This window comes from Nothoprocta perdicaria, unplaced genomic scaffold (genome assembly GCF_003342845.1).
Source record: "Nothoprocta perdicaria isolate Ctin4 unplaced genomic scaffold, notPer1 scaffold_164, whole genome shotgun sequence".
Taxonomy (NCBI): domain Eukaryota; kingdom Metazoa; phylum Chordata; class Aves; order Tinamiformes; family Tinamidae; genus Nothoprocta; species Nothoprocta perdicaria.
Window position 1 is genome coordinate 219,795 of NW_020454805.1, and position 15,323 is coordinate 235,117.

General features: G+C 41.6%; 1 protein-coding gene across 1 annotated transcript in view; it reads right to left on the bottom strand.

Moving 5' to 3' along the window:
- Positions 1 to 15,323, bottom strand: part of ADARB2 (adenosine deaminase, RNA specific B2 (inactive)) — a 106,904-nt gene that overhangs the window by 30,142 nt on the left and 61,439 nt on the right. Inside the window, exons 4-5 of the mRNA XM_026035672.1 lie at positions 11,393 to 11,561; positions 5,058 to 5,209 (exon numbers count right to left, since the gene is read on the bottom strand). Coding sequence (XP_025891457.1) covers positions 5,058 to 5,209; positions 11,393 to 11,561 — 321 coding nt within the window. The remainder of the gene's footprint in view (positions 1 to 5,057; positions 5,210 to 11,392; positions 11,562 to 15,323) is intronic.

The following is a 15,323-nucleotide window of genomic DNA, read 5'->3' on the forward strand; positions in this document are numbered from 1 at the left end:
TGTTTTCCCTACCTACTTAACTTGAGTGAAAGCAGTCACTCTCTAAAACAGCCTTTCAGCAGCCAGGAAAGATTGAGTTAGAAGAACAAGGTGATTATATATAAAATTGATGAGTGCTACCAGACCTCAGTGGGGAAGTAAGTTCCTTGACAGACCAGCTTCTAGTTAGCTGTAACAATTCTTTGTATTTCCTCTACTTTTACTTTGGTAAATTGAAGCTATGTCAGTGGTACATGTAGGAATGTGCCAGAGTTTTAATAAGATTTGATCTCCTAGGAAGCTGTCAAGGAATCCATGCTCAGGTTCCAGGCCCAGCTGTCTGGGCCATCTCAGCTTAGCTTTAATGAAGTGAAAGGACCATTTCCCTTCACCTTCTTTAATGACCAAATTCCCAAGCCACTGAAGTAAGCCAATAACCTCATGCTGTGTTTGCAATTTCTGCAACATCCTTTGCATGACAAAGCAATGTGGACTGACCACAATATTTCACCTAGTGCTGAGATTATTTCTCCTGAGGCAGTGTTCAGCCTTACAGCTAAGAGCACCATTTTTTCCCCCTTCCTTTTTACTTTGGGGTAAGTTTCTCTGTGATAATCCTGCTTTGAGCTTCCACCAGGGTATTGCTCTGCTCAGTCAGAAAAAAAAAAAAATAGAAAAATAATGCACCTTCACCTTGTTTCTACAGAGGAGTCATTCATAAATTTGACTTTACAGACCAGGAGGAAGCTGCTCCGTAGCTGAATAGTTGTATATCTGAATAGCTACAGATTTCCATGTCAGCAGTCAGGACAGAGCCACAAGATGATTACACCTATGAACATTTGTGCAGCTCAAATAACTAATAGAGTCCAGCCTAAAATGATGATCTATTGCCATACTTGATTGTTATAACAAGGACAGTATTTCAATTAATTAGGACCTGCCCTTTCTTGCAATTACTGATGTCTGATCTGTTTTCAGGCCAATGGGTTATTTAGAAGGTCCTTCTTGAAATGTCTTTCCCCTTCATTCTCTGTGTTTCTGTTTGAATCTGGCCATTTCCACCCATTCTGCCCTGGGACAGGACTTTCAGGGACTCTGATGTGAGGATGACACACTGCCGCAATTTGAGTCACCTCCACTTGAATGTGGAGTGTTGAGTTTGGTGAGAGCAAGGCAACCCTTCGAGGCAACCCTGGCACCAAGGGTTAACACAGAACTTTGCACTGAGAGAGGGATGCTGAATTCAGCAGCTGGAATTGCAAGCAGTGAAAAGCACAGGTTTGCAGAGTGAAAGCACCTGGGAGTAGATAGAGCAGGAGCTCTTCAGCACCCTGACTTCACTGAAAAACCCTGTGCACGTTCCCTCCTCAGCCCAGCACCTCCTCATACAATGCTCGAGCTCACGTGGCTGCATGTGTATCCTGTTTGGATGAGAGCTGTATGAGATGTGTGTGCATGAGAGCTTCAGCACAGCTGTAGGTTAATAGACAAGCAGGAGGAAGACCCCATGTGGAGTGGATGCAATGGTGTGTTTCAGACCTAAAGGGAGCCAGGGATAAAACAGGAGCTAGGCTATCAAGGAGTCAATGGTACAAGGCAATACAGCATGTTAGCAAGAGATAGAAAAGCAGCCCAGGGGACATGAATGGAGACAAGCCCTGGGGCAGATTCTCTTTTCTCTTTGGCAAATGCAAGTAGTGAAAAAAGGCAGAGCTCATCTCTAGCAGGAAGATGGACAGGAAGGTAAATTCCTGCCAGGAAAGGAGGAGTGGGGAAGTGGAGGATTTATTAGCTCAGTTTTTTTAGCCATTCATTTTGCTTTTCAAGAGGCTCTTAAATAAAATAAAATAAAGAAAAGCCAGTGAGTCAAGAAGTCCTAAATCAGCTAGGAAGGCACTTCAACAAATCAAGGGCTTGATGATTCTGTGGTTTGCCCTAGATTCAGGAGAAGATGTAAAATAAATATGCAGCAAAGACTACAGGTTTAGGCCTGTTCACAGTGGAAATGGGGCAGTGGGGAACATGTCCAAGGACCCTCGCAGCTGCAGCTCATCCTTGTGAGCTGGAATATGTGTGCTGTAAAGAGCAAACTTTGTCTGCAGGAACCCTCCAGGGAACATCCAGAAAACTTTGTGCTGTGGCACTGTCCTCAGCGGAAGCCCAAGATCTAGAAGCACCTTGTCTGGATGTGCATGAAGGGAAAAAGTGCTAGAAAAGGAGGTGCAGTCCCAGGGCCTATGACCTACAGCGCTGAATTGGGGGCAAAAGCAGAGCGTGTGGAGGAGCAGTTGGAGTATGGTGAGGACAATAAAGAACGTGCTGCATCTCTGCATTTCTGCTGTGCTAGAGTCTTTGTGGGTGACCTTGAAGAAATGTAGAGTCTTGGGGAGGAAAGTGGGCTGGGGAGAGAGAGCAGGCTCAGTCCCTTAAAATATTCCCTGCTTCCTGAAATCTCGCTCATATTTCCTAACCTCGCATCCCTGTGATGCCACCGACCCTGCCTGCACTCCTCTCCCACTATTCCGTTACCTCCTCCCTTGGACTTGTGTCAGCCTCTCCCTAAGATTAAACTTCTTCATTTGAAGAGTTTGGTGACTATAGGCACCCAAAAGTATGAAAACTCCACCCCGTGCTCACACTAGACCTGTCCCAGTTGGTTTTTATCTTGTTGAACTGGCTCTGAATACACCAATAAACAAGTCAGCTCACTGCTGGTCCAAGAGGGACATCACTGCAAATCTAGTCAAAATTTGCCCGTTTAGATCTTAATTTATTCCTATGTGAAACTTGCATGTTTGTGGCCCCCTTGACCTCTCCTCCTCCCTATCCCCTTGGCCTTGCAGCCATCCACAGGAATGGAATGACCACAGGAATAAGGTCAGGTTTTTACATCTGCCACCAGCTTGGCACTCAAATCTCCAGCCAGAAATAGACTTGATTTCAAGTGCATGCTAACTTATCTCCTCCGTTACCAGAACAAAGCTCATAAAAAGGAAATTTGAGGCTTCCCTGAGGGTGCTGGGAAGACATGGTGGATAATAGGAAATTTTTGGAAGGAGATTTGAGAAGTGGATTTTACTCACTCCCTGTATTGATAAAGGCTTATCATATTCCTTTGCAAAACCAGAAACCACATGGCGAGACACCGTTTTTAAATGTTAATGCATCTTTAGAGAATAATCAGTAGCGTTTGATGGCTTGTGCTAGCTCTAGGAGAAGCTTTGTTGTCTAAGAAAAGAAACAGCATTCATCTAGAGTTCTTGTCATTACTGGATGAAAGAAAGGTTATTGCTTTAGTAACAAAGAAAAAAAAAAGATCTGAATGATAAGCACTATAAAATACTTATCTCCCCAGATGTCTCTGGGATAATGTGAGCTGAAAGGAAATGCTTATCTCATTGAAGGACATCTTTGGATGACATGGCTTTTTTTTTTCCAGAGCTAAATTCTTTTTATGGGATAGAGGTGGAAGGATTTACTTAAAACAGTGAAATAATTACTAGATACAGTGTCCCTGCAAATTCTGCTACTGAGTCATTTTATAACCTTGGGCAAGCTGCTGTATCTCAGCTTCTGCACTGGGACAACAATTTGTGTAATAATCTCACCACCATGAAAAGTATTTTTGACATCCCTGGAAGTTACCCTATTAATACTAGATATAATATGATAATATATTTTAAAAACTCAGCTTTCTGTATTTAAAGTAATCTAAAAGAGCACATCCTCATTAGCTGGCAGATTGAGATGTTTATTGAAACCATCTATGAGCCACGAGAAGCTCATTTTGCGGGTGAGCTCAGTGTGTGTCAACAGGCAGTGCTGGCAGTCGGCTGCCTAAAAGGATCCCCTCTCTTGGGCATCAAAGAGACGAATGCAGACTTGGACACTCTTTGATTATTCTCAAGAATGGGCTGCATTTTAAAAATAATTGCAGTTTTTGGCACTTCCACTTATAATATCAAATCAAGGTGGACCCCTAGGAGGCCTGTCTTTTAGAAAACATGAGGGCCTTTGACCGAAAATATAGCCTTTTTTAGATATCTCTTAACAAGCACAAAAAATAGGCCAGGACCACCATTTACTTTTTATATGCATAGGCACATGCATTTTTATTTTAAAATTTAGGTTATGTGCTATTTTTCCTCATGGTTGTTACCTCATCAAGGACTTTTCTGTTTTCTATTTTAATTTTAAATGCTTCCTTTCTATATTTTGTACACCCTACTGACAGAATACAGAAATTATATCAGGTAAGGACATGTATTTTCTTTCTGAATAGTTGCAGCACTTTCTCGTTATATGTGCAGTTAGGAACACACACTGGGGCATCGGGCAGCAGGCATATGTGATAACAAGCCACAATCCCTAGTGCCCACCCTCTCCCTATCAGTGCTGTGCTGGCTAAATCCATCCGGTCCATCTGCCATGCAGTGACCATGTGATTGATTGGACACAGTCAGGATGACCTCTGAAGAATTCTTTCCAGGAGAGTGCTGTTTTCCATTGCAAAGGCAGGCGGTATTTGGAGAGAGTCTGAATTTTGACCAACACTATAGATGCCACAAGTCTTTGTACTGCCTCACATTCTAGCCACAATGCCCGGGACAGCTCAGCTTTGGTGTAAATGCAGCCCTTCAATCTGCTCATAAGGTATAACTCTGAGAATAGTCTGTTTAACCCCAAATGGAGTCTGGATCCTCTAGTCCAACTGATGGCCATGGATCTATCTGGTCGCACAGACCTCTCGCAAGACCTTATGTGCAAGATGCTTGTTCACTGTGGGTTGTATTTCCTAGTGGGGACTGTAGGCTGTTGAACTTACATTTCCTAACAAAGCCACAGGAGCCTCAGGCAAGCAGGAAAGTTTCATGCTGTCTTCCCAGCTCCCATTTTCCTCTGTGCATGCTACCTCCCTGTCATGGCCCATAGTGTCTCTGCTCTCGCGTGAAACACATTTTCTTCAAGCAAAGGAACAAAGAAAGGAAGATTGATCTTCAAAACAAACAAAACAAAACAAAAAACGCCCTTGCACACATAAAGGGGAAAAAGAAGAGGGCAAATTTTTTCCTTACAGTCATTTGTGATCTCATAGGGGGAGTTGAGGCGTGCGTCTCCGCAGGGTGACGTGCTCACATACAGATGGAACAGGATGTTCTCGCGCAGCCTGTAGCCTCCGTCTTTTAACCGCACGAAGATTGATCGTTCCCAGTCTTCTCGCCGTTTGCTATGATCACAAAAGAGGTTCCAGGTCATTTGTTACATCCCAAATCAGAAACATTTCTGCTCTCTCTCTCTGTTTTTCTCCCCGTGTTTGTTTGTTTTTATTAGCACCTGGCATCATATATTTTGCCTACTGACAATAAGAGAAAAATAATAAGCTTCTCCAAGTGAAGAAATGTTTGAAAGAGGTCAGATCTGTCAATGTGCTTTTGGCTGGTTTACCTGGAATATATTCTAACAATAAAATGTGCGGATATTTGAAGGATAACTCTTCTTCTTCAAAGGTACAGATGCATAAACATATTGATTTTGAAGCAGTTCTGATGCATGAAGAAAGGAAGAGTTCTTTTTGGCTCTCCAGAGGAAAAAAAAATCAGCTCTGTTTATCAAAGTGCCCAGGCAGATGTTTAAATCTCATTAACATTACTGTGACTGAGATGTGTGTTTATATGTGTTATTTTATGACCCTTGTCAATGCTCCCCTTGCCCCAGCAGACTCAGCCAAAAATGAGCATTGCTTTTCTTCCCATTCAACCAGATCCTCACATGGGAGCTCCAGGCAGCTGCGAGCAGTGTCTTCTGGGTCACTCAGCATTTCTAGAAGCCAGAACCCATCCTCAAAAGTGAGGACAAAGCTTGCACAAGCTTTTCTCAGCTGAGCTGAAAAAGATACTTATTAAGATGAAGCTTTTATCTCTGAAGTGGTTCAGCAGCTAGATGGGGACACAGTGCACATATTCCATTAGTAACAGCTTCCCGGGAGGCCAAATCCCTCCCTGTGCTGCTGTTTGCAGCGTGAGCAGCGTTACGACTCTGCTGTGCTGTAGCTTCTCCCATGATTTACATCTGTGGAGACATGAGCGATTTCTCTGGTAGACTCTAATGTGTATACTTGGGTGATGGTTATAATTTTGAAGGTGAAAATGCAACTAGTGGGATTTTAATTTTTTAGAATCCTTTCCCTCCACCATCCTGGTCTTTCCATCAAGAAGTCAATGATCTTTTTATAGGAATACCTCTGATTAGAAAGGTAGCTGCAGGTAATGCTTTTTGAAGGAGGCTCTTAATAAGCCCGAATTTTACCCACTGCAGGACAGCCTATTTACCAAGGCAATTTCTGCCGGTTTCTCTGCCTCCCATTCATGTAAGCAGAGAGGCTTTCTCCACAGCCTCCGAGCAATTCCTTGGATTTAATCCAAGCTGCCTCTGCCTGTTTTTCCCCTGTGCAGCCCCTGTGCTATTGAAGCTGTTTGGCTGTCACTCTTGCATGGTTTGGGTGTTTTGTCATTTTTTGATGCTGGGATGCGTTCGCTGTCAGGAGGAATTTACAGGCACATTACCTCGTCTGTCAGGAACGGTGAGCCACCCTGGCTTCCCGAGCGCGGCTGCTCCTTCGCTTTTCTGCCAGCTCTGTTGGAATTTCCCAACTGCACTAATTATATTATCGCCCTGGCACAAGCCTCCAAAATAATAAAATACCTGTAAGTCCTGCTGCTTGAACTTTAGAGCGATCGCAGTTGCTATTAAATAATTCACCGCAAAATCAGCCTTGAGACTAAAAAGCAGTGCATCCCTAACGCCTGCTATTACTCCGTTAAACCTCATTAAAGCAAAGCAGGAGGGGGGACAGCTTGTACTACCTGGAAACAGTTGCTAGGTAGGGATGGAGCAGTCATGGAGCAGGGGGATGCATTACAGGGGTCTGCAGTAGCAGCACCACTCCATTTGTAGCTGTTGTTTTTCACTGATTAACCTTGCTTTCTTCCTGCTCTGATAGAAGGAGAAGGCTCTGTGGCCACTGTGGCTGATGGCTTGAGTGCTGGACAGCTGCCCTCAAGACAGATTATGGGCTGCACGGCAAGGCAGCGTGGTCTTTATCCCATAGGCTCCCGACCTGCCTTTGGGATGGCTTTGTGGGGATTTTCAAATACAACATTTGTGCCTGCATGGTGGCTGAATGAACTTAATGAAACTCTGTTGCTATAAATGAGTTTTGGAGGCCATAGCACCATTGCAAGGTTTGCAGGGGGTCTTGGGGAATGTCAGATCCAAGGGTCATACAGGAACCTTGTAAAAATGAGCCAGCATGAGATGTGCTTCTTCAAAGGCAATTCTCTTGCTCATACTCTCCTCCTGCCTTCCCTTGTGGACAGGCATTTTGAGCTGGGATGGGGAGAAGGAGTTTGGAGCAGCAGTGACTTGCAATGCTGCTTTGCGTTGCCCTACCCCCTGCAAAAAGCCACGAGGAGAGGATTCCATAGCAAGCCCACAAATGTCATGCATTCAGCAGGTGGCATGAGTGTGCCAGTTCAGCTGCAGATTAGAAATAAGAATTTCAGCAGAAGAGTCAGGATGAGATTGATTCAAGAAAAATATTTAAGAATGTGCTTAATTTTAATTTTGTGACTTCATTCATCATTATTTATCGTAACACATGAATATGCTTTGAGATGATTTTGAGAGCATTTAGGCATGTCTTTATGATTTAATATACGTGAAGTGTTTTGCTAAAATAAGGCCTTGCTCTCTAAAAATGAAGTAGAGGGTATTTAGCATGTAAATATAGGTATGAGAAGCTTCTAGTACTCATATGTGTCATATGTGTCAGCATGGTATCCTAGAGAAACCCTAACAGCAAGCTTAAAAGGGAAGCAGCTGAATCTGTTAAGAAACTATGGGGCCAGAAGCAAGAATTAGTAGATGTACAACAAGAAGCTGGCTTTAATGGAGAAAATTTGAAAAAGGGTCTTTGTTTCTTCCCTATAGACTAGTCAGTACAAATAATCCCCTGATGTAAATGCAAATTTTACAGACATCACTGCAAGAGAATCACATTACAATTTTTATGTGCCTTTTTGACTGAGGTTTACAAAAAAAAACCCTCTCACAAGTTCTTTCTCTTCCTCATCTCCTTCCTCTTGTGCATTAGAAAATCCGGGTCTTGTTTTTTATTTTTTTGGTACAAGTTGAAAACTAGAAGATTAAGGTTGTCATAAAAAGGAAATCTGGGAGGAGCAGTTTTAATCAACTGGTTAGAAGCTGTTAAAGAGGCTTTATCTGTGTTTTCTTTTAGCTTTGATTTAATTCAAATTCAAAACAATAAATAGTTGAAAGAAAGTTTCCTTTCAAAGTATTTGACAGCTACTTCTTAGGACAGTGTTCCCATTCTGGAACTGGACTCGTTATCGCTGTAACTTTGACTTGTGGATGAGATTATATGCCCTGAGCTTTCTACACTTCAAATATCTGAAGCAGTCACCCAGTGATATCTCTATAATAATGGAGAAAAAATGGCCCAGTATACGGCAATACATCTTTACAATAGGTATCTAAAATCACACTGCTGAATCGCACTCCAGAGATGCCCATTTCTCTGCACAGATGAGTACTGGGGGATCTCGCTCACACTTGACTGACTAATTTTTAGACATATCACGTGAGGTGTCAAGAGGTAAATTCCTTCCACTCAGTGTATTCACCTTCCCTTTCTGTTCCTGCTGCAGTCTTTCTCTTGCCTTCCTGTCCCCACTCTTTGAAAGCCCTTGGCTAAACTCAGATAAGTACATACTTTCCTTTCACTGAGGTCAATGATGGTATTTACAAGTTCTGGAGAAGGTGGCTCTTTGCAAGGAAAACAATATATCGGGAAAAAAAGTATATTGGAAACTACTGAAGTTCAAAAACCAGCTGCAGAGATCAATTTGAGTAGGTAGGCTGGACAGAAGGAAGATGTTTGAGAAACAGGGAACAGTCTCTGCAGAAGTAACTTGCCTCTTACTAACTTGACTTCCCCTTCCATGGGGAAGGACAGAGAATTTGAGCTCTTTGAGGCAAAGACCATGTTTTCACTCTTTTTTTTTGGGCTTAGGAAGCTGTTTTTCTGGTCTCAGCTCATGCACTACTCCTCTGAACAATAGGTTTATGGATCATGAGAGGACTTTAACTAATGCAAATGCATGGAACATATATTTGTTGTCCCCCTAAGCCTAAGGAGTTTGTGACCACTGAGTTTAGCTGAGTTTGGCTAACCTATCACATCCATCCTGCAAACTTTCATTTTAGCTACAGCTTCAAGTGGTTTCTCTGTCAGTTGAAGCTCTCTCTCCTTTGCTAGGGAAAATTGTGCTTTTATATGCAGAAAATGTGCTTTGCGTTTCATTTTAAACACCTCCATTTTCTTGCTATTATGACTATGCTCCTGAATGAGTACCGGCAGTGAAAGAATAGGCTATAACTCAGTATTTTGCTTCCACACGGACTTCAAGAAAGCAAAATCTTGAAGTTCTGTTTTTCAAAGGTGCTTAGCCTCGATAATTTTGGTTGAAATTTTTATCATGTGTGCAGGTCAGAGAATCTGTGATTGCTGTTATTGGATGAACAGAGAGAGATTTGAAGTTATTGTAAGCAGAGTTTTCACTGCACTGAAGATTCTGTTAACAAAAGACTATTAACATTGATCCAAATAACATAATAATATGACTGAATGTGTTGGGGAGATAGATCAATACAGTAGTTTAAGATACAGCGGTAGTAGTTCTATCCCAAGAGACTATAGCACAAAGCAAGTATCAGGGTTGCTAACTGATGAAAACACAGTAATTTAATGTAAATTTAAAAACATTGCAGATTGAAATTGAGACACTATTGGTTTTGATTAAACTCCTTCAGGCTCCTGTCCTGCTTTGTTAGCCAAGCTCATCCACTCAGTACATCCTCTTGTCTTTATCCCTGCTTGAAGTGGAAATAACCATTCCTTTTACTGCAGATTCAGTGCCAGGAATATCACAGGTGATCATGAGAACATACAATCCTGAAATCCTGTGTGACCTGTTGCAAAACCTGCTGAAGTCAAACAAAGTTTTTGCTTTGAGGTTACTGGCCTTTACAAAAACCTCCATGAAAATATACGCAAAAACATAGAGCAGAAGAATGGTATATATAGGGATTTTTACTTATTTTCTTTCTTTCCTTCCTTCCTTTCTCAATTCCTTCCATACAATGGAACAAATGCCTCCTCAACTTCACTTTTATTTGTCCAGCCCTCAACTATCCTGGTCACCTCTGAATTTGTTCCTGCTCTGGAGGCCCAAAGTTGAATGCAGCATATAGGGATGATCTAATGAGTGCTGAGTGGAGGGAATAATCACTTCCCTACATAAGCAATTTGTAAAATCCAGGGTGCTGTTGATTCTTTTTGCTGCTGGATCACATTCAGCTTGCTGTCTCCTAAAAGTCCCAAGTCCTTTCTAAGAGAGATGCTTCTCAGCTAGTCAGGCTCCAGCCCGTGTTGTTGAAGGTGGCTCTTTCCTCCCAGGTGCAGGACATTGCATTTGTTTCATAAAGTTCCTGTTGACTCATTTCTCCAGCCTGCCTAGGTTATTCTGGACCTCCTTGTCCTTAAGGATATTCCCTGCCTCCCTCCACCCCAAATTTTGTGCCACTTTCAGATTTAAAGTTGATGAAGAAGCACTCCCATAGCCTCTTCTACAGGCTTGATAGCAGTGTTAAACAGGATTGATCTCAGGGTAGACTCCTTGCAATACCCTCCTTGTAATTGGCCTCTAGGTATTGTATGACATGTTAACCATTTAGATGGATAAATGGTTAACCATTTAGATGGATAAATGGTTAACCATTTAAAGGGTAAAAAGGTGTGTTTGGTTAAAAACAAGAGCAATAAAGCTTACTAGATTTCTCTGCAATAAAGAAGGAGTCATAGCACCTTGTATGTTGATACCAAGTTTACTGATTGTTAACACTGATTGGCAAGTCAATGAAGGAATTAATGATCAATAAATCACTTGTTTAAAATATTTTAGCAACTGCAAGGAAGACAGGAAAATGTCTACAATGAGCAAAATGACCATCTTCCAATCTCTGATCAGGGAGTTATGTTAATAAGCCTGCATGTAAAGATTTTTATAAAATCATCAGACTTCATAAAGCACAATTTTATGAGTTATATCTGATAGCTGTTGAAAGAAAATCAGCTGAAGTAAAGGAGCTCATGATACGGAACTCCAGATTAACTTGTATTTTTTTTTCTCCTTTGTGCAATGTAATGGCCATTCATCAGCCACAAACTCAGAAACAATATAAAGAAATTAATAGTTGAAATGTCTGTAGGATGGATCTGTTCAACAGAATACCCTATAGCATTCCCCAAGCACCAAGACAATTCTGTTACCTTAAGTGGAGCTCCAGCTGTGAGTAAAGGAAATGAACAAATGCCCTTCTTGCCACAATTTCTGCATGGCAGTCGTTGACCACAAGCCCTTGGTCATTAATGTATTCTCCATTTATACATTTGGTACCCGATGACAGCGCAATAACCTGAGCTTGCCTGATGTCCAAACCTGTAGAAAGAAAAACAAAAGGGTTGTGAAGGTGCCTGGGGGTGGGAATGATATCATAATTATTAAAGTTCTTGCAGCCCACACTTTGATGTGGCACCTGAGACAGCCCTAATGGGATGCTTGTAAAAATGATGATATGGCCTTTGGAATACAGAGGAATCTCACATCTCTGCGTTATTAAAATAATAAGGGTCCTATTTCAGCCTAGATGCTAATTCCAAGATAAAAGCTTGTCATGAAATTTACTTGTTAAATCAATAAGTACATCATGGGAGAGCACATGCTGTAGGAAGGTAATAAAGATCTCCTGCAGTGCTGATAAATGGCCACGTTTTTATGAGCTGTTGAAGACTTTTTCTAGTGGGAACACACACTCCCTGTAATGTTAGCTTTCATTGCTGTTGCACTAGACGTGCTAAATAAATGCAAGTAGCCATTACTGCTCTTTAAAAATTGCAGAGAACAAACAGATCTAACTTTTAAGTCCAGTCTCCTTTTCTGTTTTCCTAAGAGCAGCTACAACACTGTCCCCACAAAGATGGAGCACTCCTTGCTGAGACCAACTCTGTCCGTCTGCTACCTCTCCAGATTAAACGGGTTGGTAACTGAAGGACATTATTTTCTTGTTGCAGATAGACTCTTTATGGGATTAAATCCTGATTTCTTTGGTGTCAGTGGTGAAATGCTCATAGACTTCAATAGAACCTAGATTTCACTTCAGAATATATTTCATTTGGTTGTGACGACAATTTCAAAGAGGAGTTCAGAATGAATGAGCCAAAAATGAAATAAGCATAGAGCAGTACATTTCAGGATGCATCTCTCTGAATGACAAAGAAGCAACTCTTGGAACAAAGTACCATTCTGAATGATGGGTGCCACATCTGGATGAGACAAGATGTGCTTAAAAGTGTCAGACTATGAGAGCTACACAGAATTACTGAAAGTAAGTAATAACACATGCAGCATTGCAAGTCAGACTCTATGGTGCCATTTAACTCATGAGGTCTCTGGTGTCGTTTTGAATGTCCTCAGTGTCTTGCGTAATCCCCAGCTCCTGGTACAGGAAATCTTGGTGCCCAGGATGTTCTGTGCCATTGTCACCTATCCCTTATGCAAGTTCCCCCAGATGACTTATTGAAATTAGATGCTTACATTCCAGCAACTGAATGAAGCCTTCAAAGTCTGATGGATCAGTAACTAAGATAGGTCTAACACTGCCTGTGCCCACAGGAAACAATCTTGTCAGAGCCCAAATATTTCTGATTTTGATGCCTTTTCATGGAGAATGTTTGTGCATACTGAATATGCACAAACAATTATCTTTTTTTTCTTATTTCTATGATTTTTATTTTAGTTGGAAAAAAAAAGCTTTATTTTTTAAGAGTCAGCAATCTTTTGTATGTATGTGTGTTGAAGTCTATTGAAGTCTACTGAGTGGCAGAAAAAAAGTAAGAAATTGCAGAGATTTTTCTGGTTTGGAAGCACCATGCTTCAGGCCATGTTCTTCCATAAGACCTATGGGTTGGATATGAGAAAACAGTAGAAAGGAGAAAGAAAGAATATTTTAGAAGTTTGTTGCTGTTGATGATGCTAGTAATGTAATTAAAAGTTTGAAATCATTCTAATTTTATCACTATTGTTGAGAAAGAAAGTTTGAGATAGATTAACAGTATCCCTCCATAAAAAGAAAGGAGGCAATACTACAAATGGCTTTGGTGTCACTTTGCTTTAGGGACATTTCTTTTATGAAAAAGGTAATTATGTCTTCGGTCAGACTAGGTAACTTTGTCCTTTGCATTGGTTAGTACCAAAGATTTCATGGGGCTTTGCAAGCAGCGGAGGTTTTGTGTCCAATTGAGCATCTCCAAGAGAAGCTTATACTTGCCTAACCAGCCAGCATATAGTACTGGAAAGTTCATAATAAGGATCAATATTTTTTTGTTTCACTTTTATTTATTTATAAAGAATGTACACAGTTTTATTTTCCTCAACACAGTCAAAATAAAACAGCAAGAGGCAGTTTCCTAGCTCAGAAACCACAAGCCTTTTTGCCAGCCGACTCATGCACCTGAGGAGCTCTGTCAATAGTATTTCTGAGGGCAGTGATACCAGCTGCTTCTTCGTCTTTTCATCCTGACTTTCTGACTTTTTTGCCTTCTGAAGTATGCCCTAAAGTGCCTCCCTTTCTCCTCCTTCACCTTGCAATCAATGCACAAGTTTTGTAAATACAGGGAAAACCACCTTGGGAAGCCATCTTGTCCTCCAGGAGGTATCATTTACTTCTACCCTTCCAATCAATCCAGTGCTTTGTGTGATGGGTTTTATTATTTCAAACTTCCTACCTATAAATGAGCTTGCCTCCCTTCTAACATGGGAGGAATTTCATTAACATGCCCAGCATTTCCTGTGAGCTATGGATTTGCTCACTAATCAAAGGCAGTTTTACAGATGCACTCAACACTCATCAGTGCAGCAATAATATGAATTGCCTCTGATGCTGCTTTCTATTAAAATGCCCACCTGCAAAATAATGCCAAGCTTGTTTGGTTGGTCATTTTTGAGTGAATAAGATATGTGTGTCCGCTCTCAGTGGCAGGGGACCTCCTGCATGCTGACACAGACTAATGTGTTTGCCAGTCCTTATGAGGTGTGTTTGCTGAACATCACATTAATGCTTCCTGCAGATGCAGGGTGCGGATGATGCTTTCCAAAATCCATAGAACGAGCCTGGGTGTTAGACACTGAAGGTCTCCAAGTTTCTCCCATTTTCAGTGACAGTAAAATAACCCAGGTTCCTCCAATGCACCGACATAACCAAGAGTTGTGTCTCACTATCAAAGCAGTCAGAAACAGGTTTACATGACTTAAACATTAGTTCTGAAATATTTACACCTCCCTAGGGAGACAAATGAGGAAAGCAACATGTGACCAATGTACCACAGTTCAACATTTCATGTGAGGGCACTCTGCATGATGAGAAGCAACCTGAGAGGTATCCTATGTGTCCAGGTGCATATCTGCTAACAGATAGCTCTTTTGCATGCCTTATGTTATGCATACGTACAGTTGGAATTTTATTCCCTTTGAAATGCTTGATATTACTTCCTATGAACATAGGAAGAACTAGTCTATGAGAATAACACATGTGATGCCCAGCTAGTGAAGGTAAATTTTGCCTATGTCGGATCAAATGAACATTTTACACAGCATTTCTATCTCTTAAGCCTAGAAGCTTGCTACTAGTTATTCACTAGTGATAGGTATGTCTGTGCATTTATCTATTTTGCATAAGAAACAATTATGAGTAGCTGTTGTTATTAATATTTACTGTTTTATTTTGCCTGAAGAATACTTTGTATTTCTCAAATGATTCCTAGTTAGGAACATCAGACAACCTCCTAAAGGTTTTATCCAACGAGGAGGAGGCAGGGCAGTAAGTAGCCTTGCCACACTGGACTTCAGGAGGGCCAACTTTAGCCTCTTCAGAGACCTGCTGGGAAAGATCCCATGGGCTAGGGCTCTAGGAGGAAGAGGGGCCCAGGAGAGCTGGTTAGTTTTCAAGCGGCATTTCCTCCATGCCCAGCAACAGTGCATCCCTSTGYSTAAGAAGTYGGGCAGAGGGGGCAGGAGACCTGCATGGATGAGCAGAGAGCTGCTGGCAAAACTCMAGCAGAAGAAAGCAATAYATAGAATGTKGAARAAAGGACAGGCCCCTTGGGATACATACAGGAACGTTGTCAGGGAATGCAGGGATGCAAC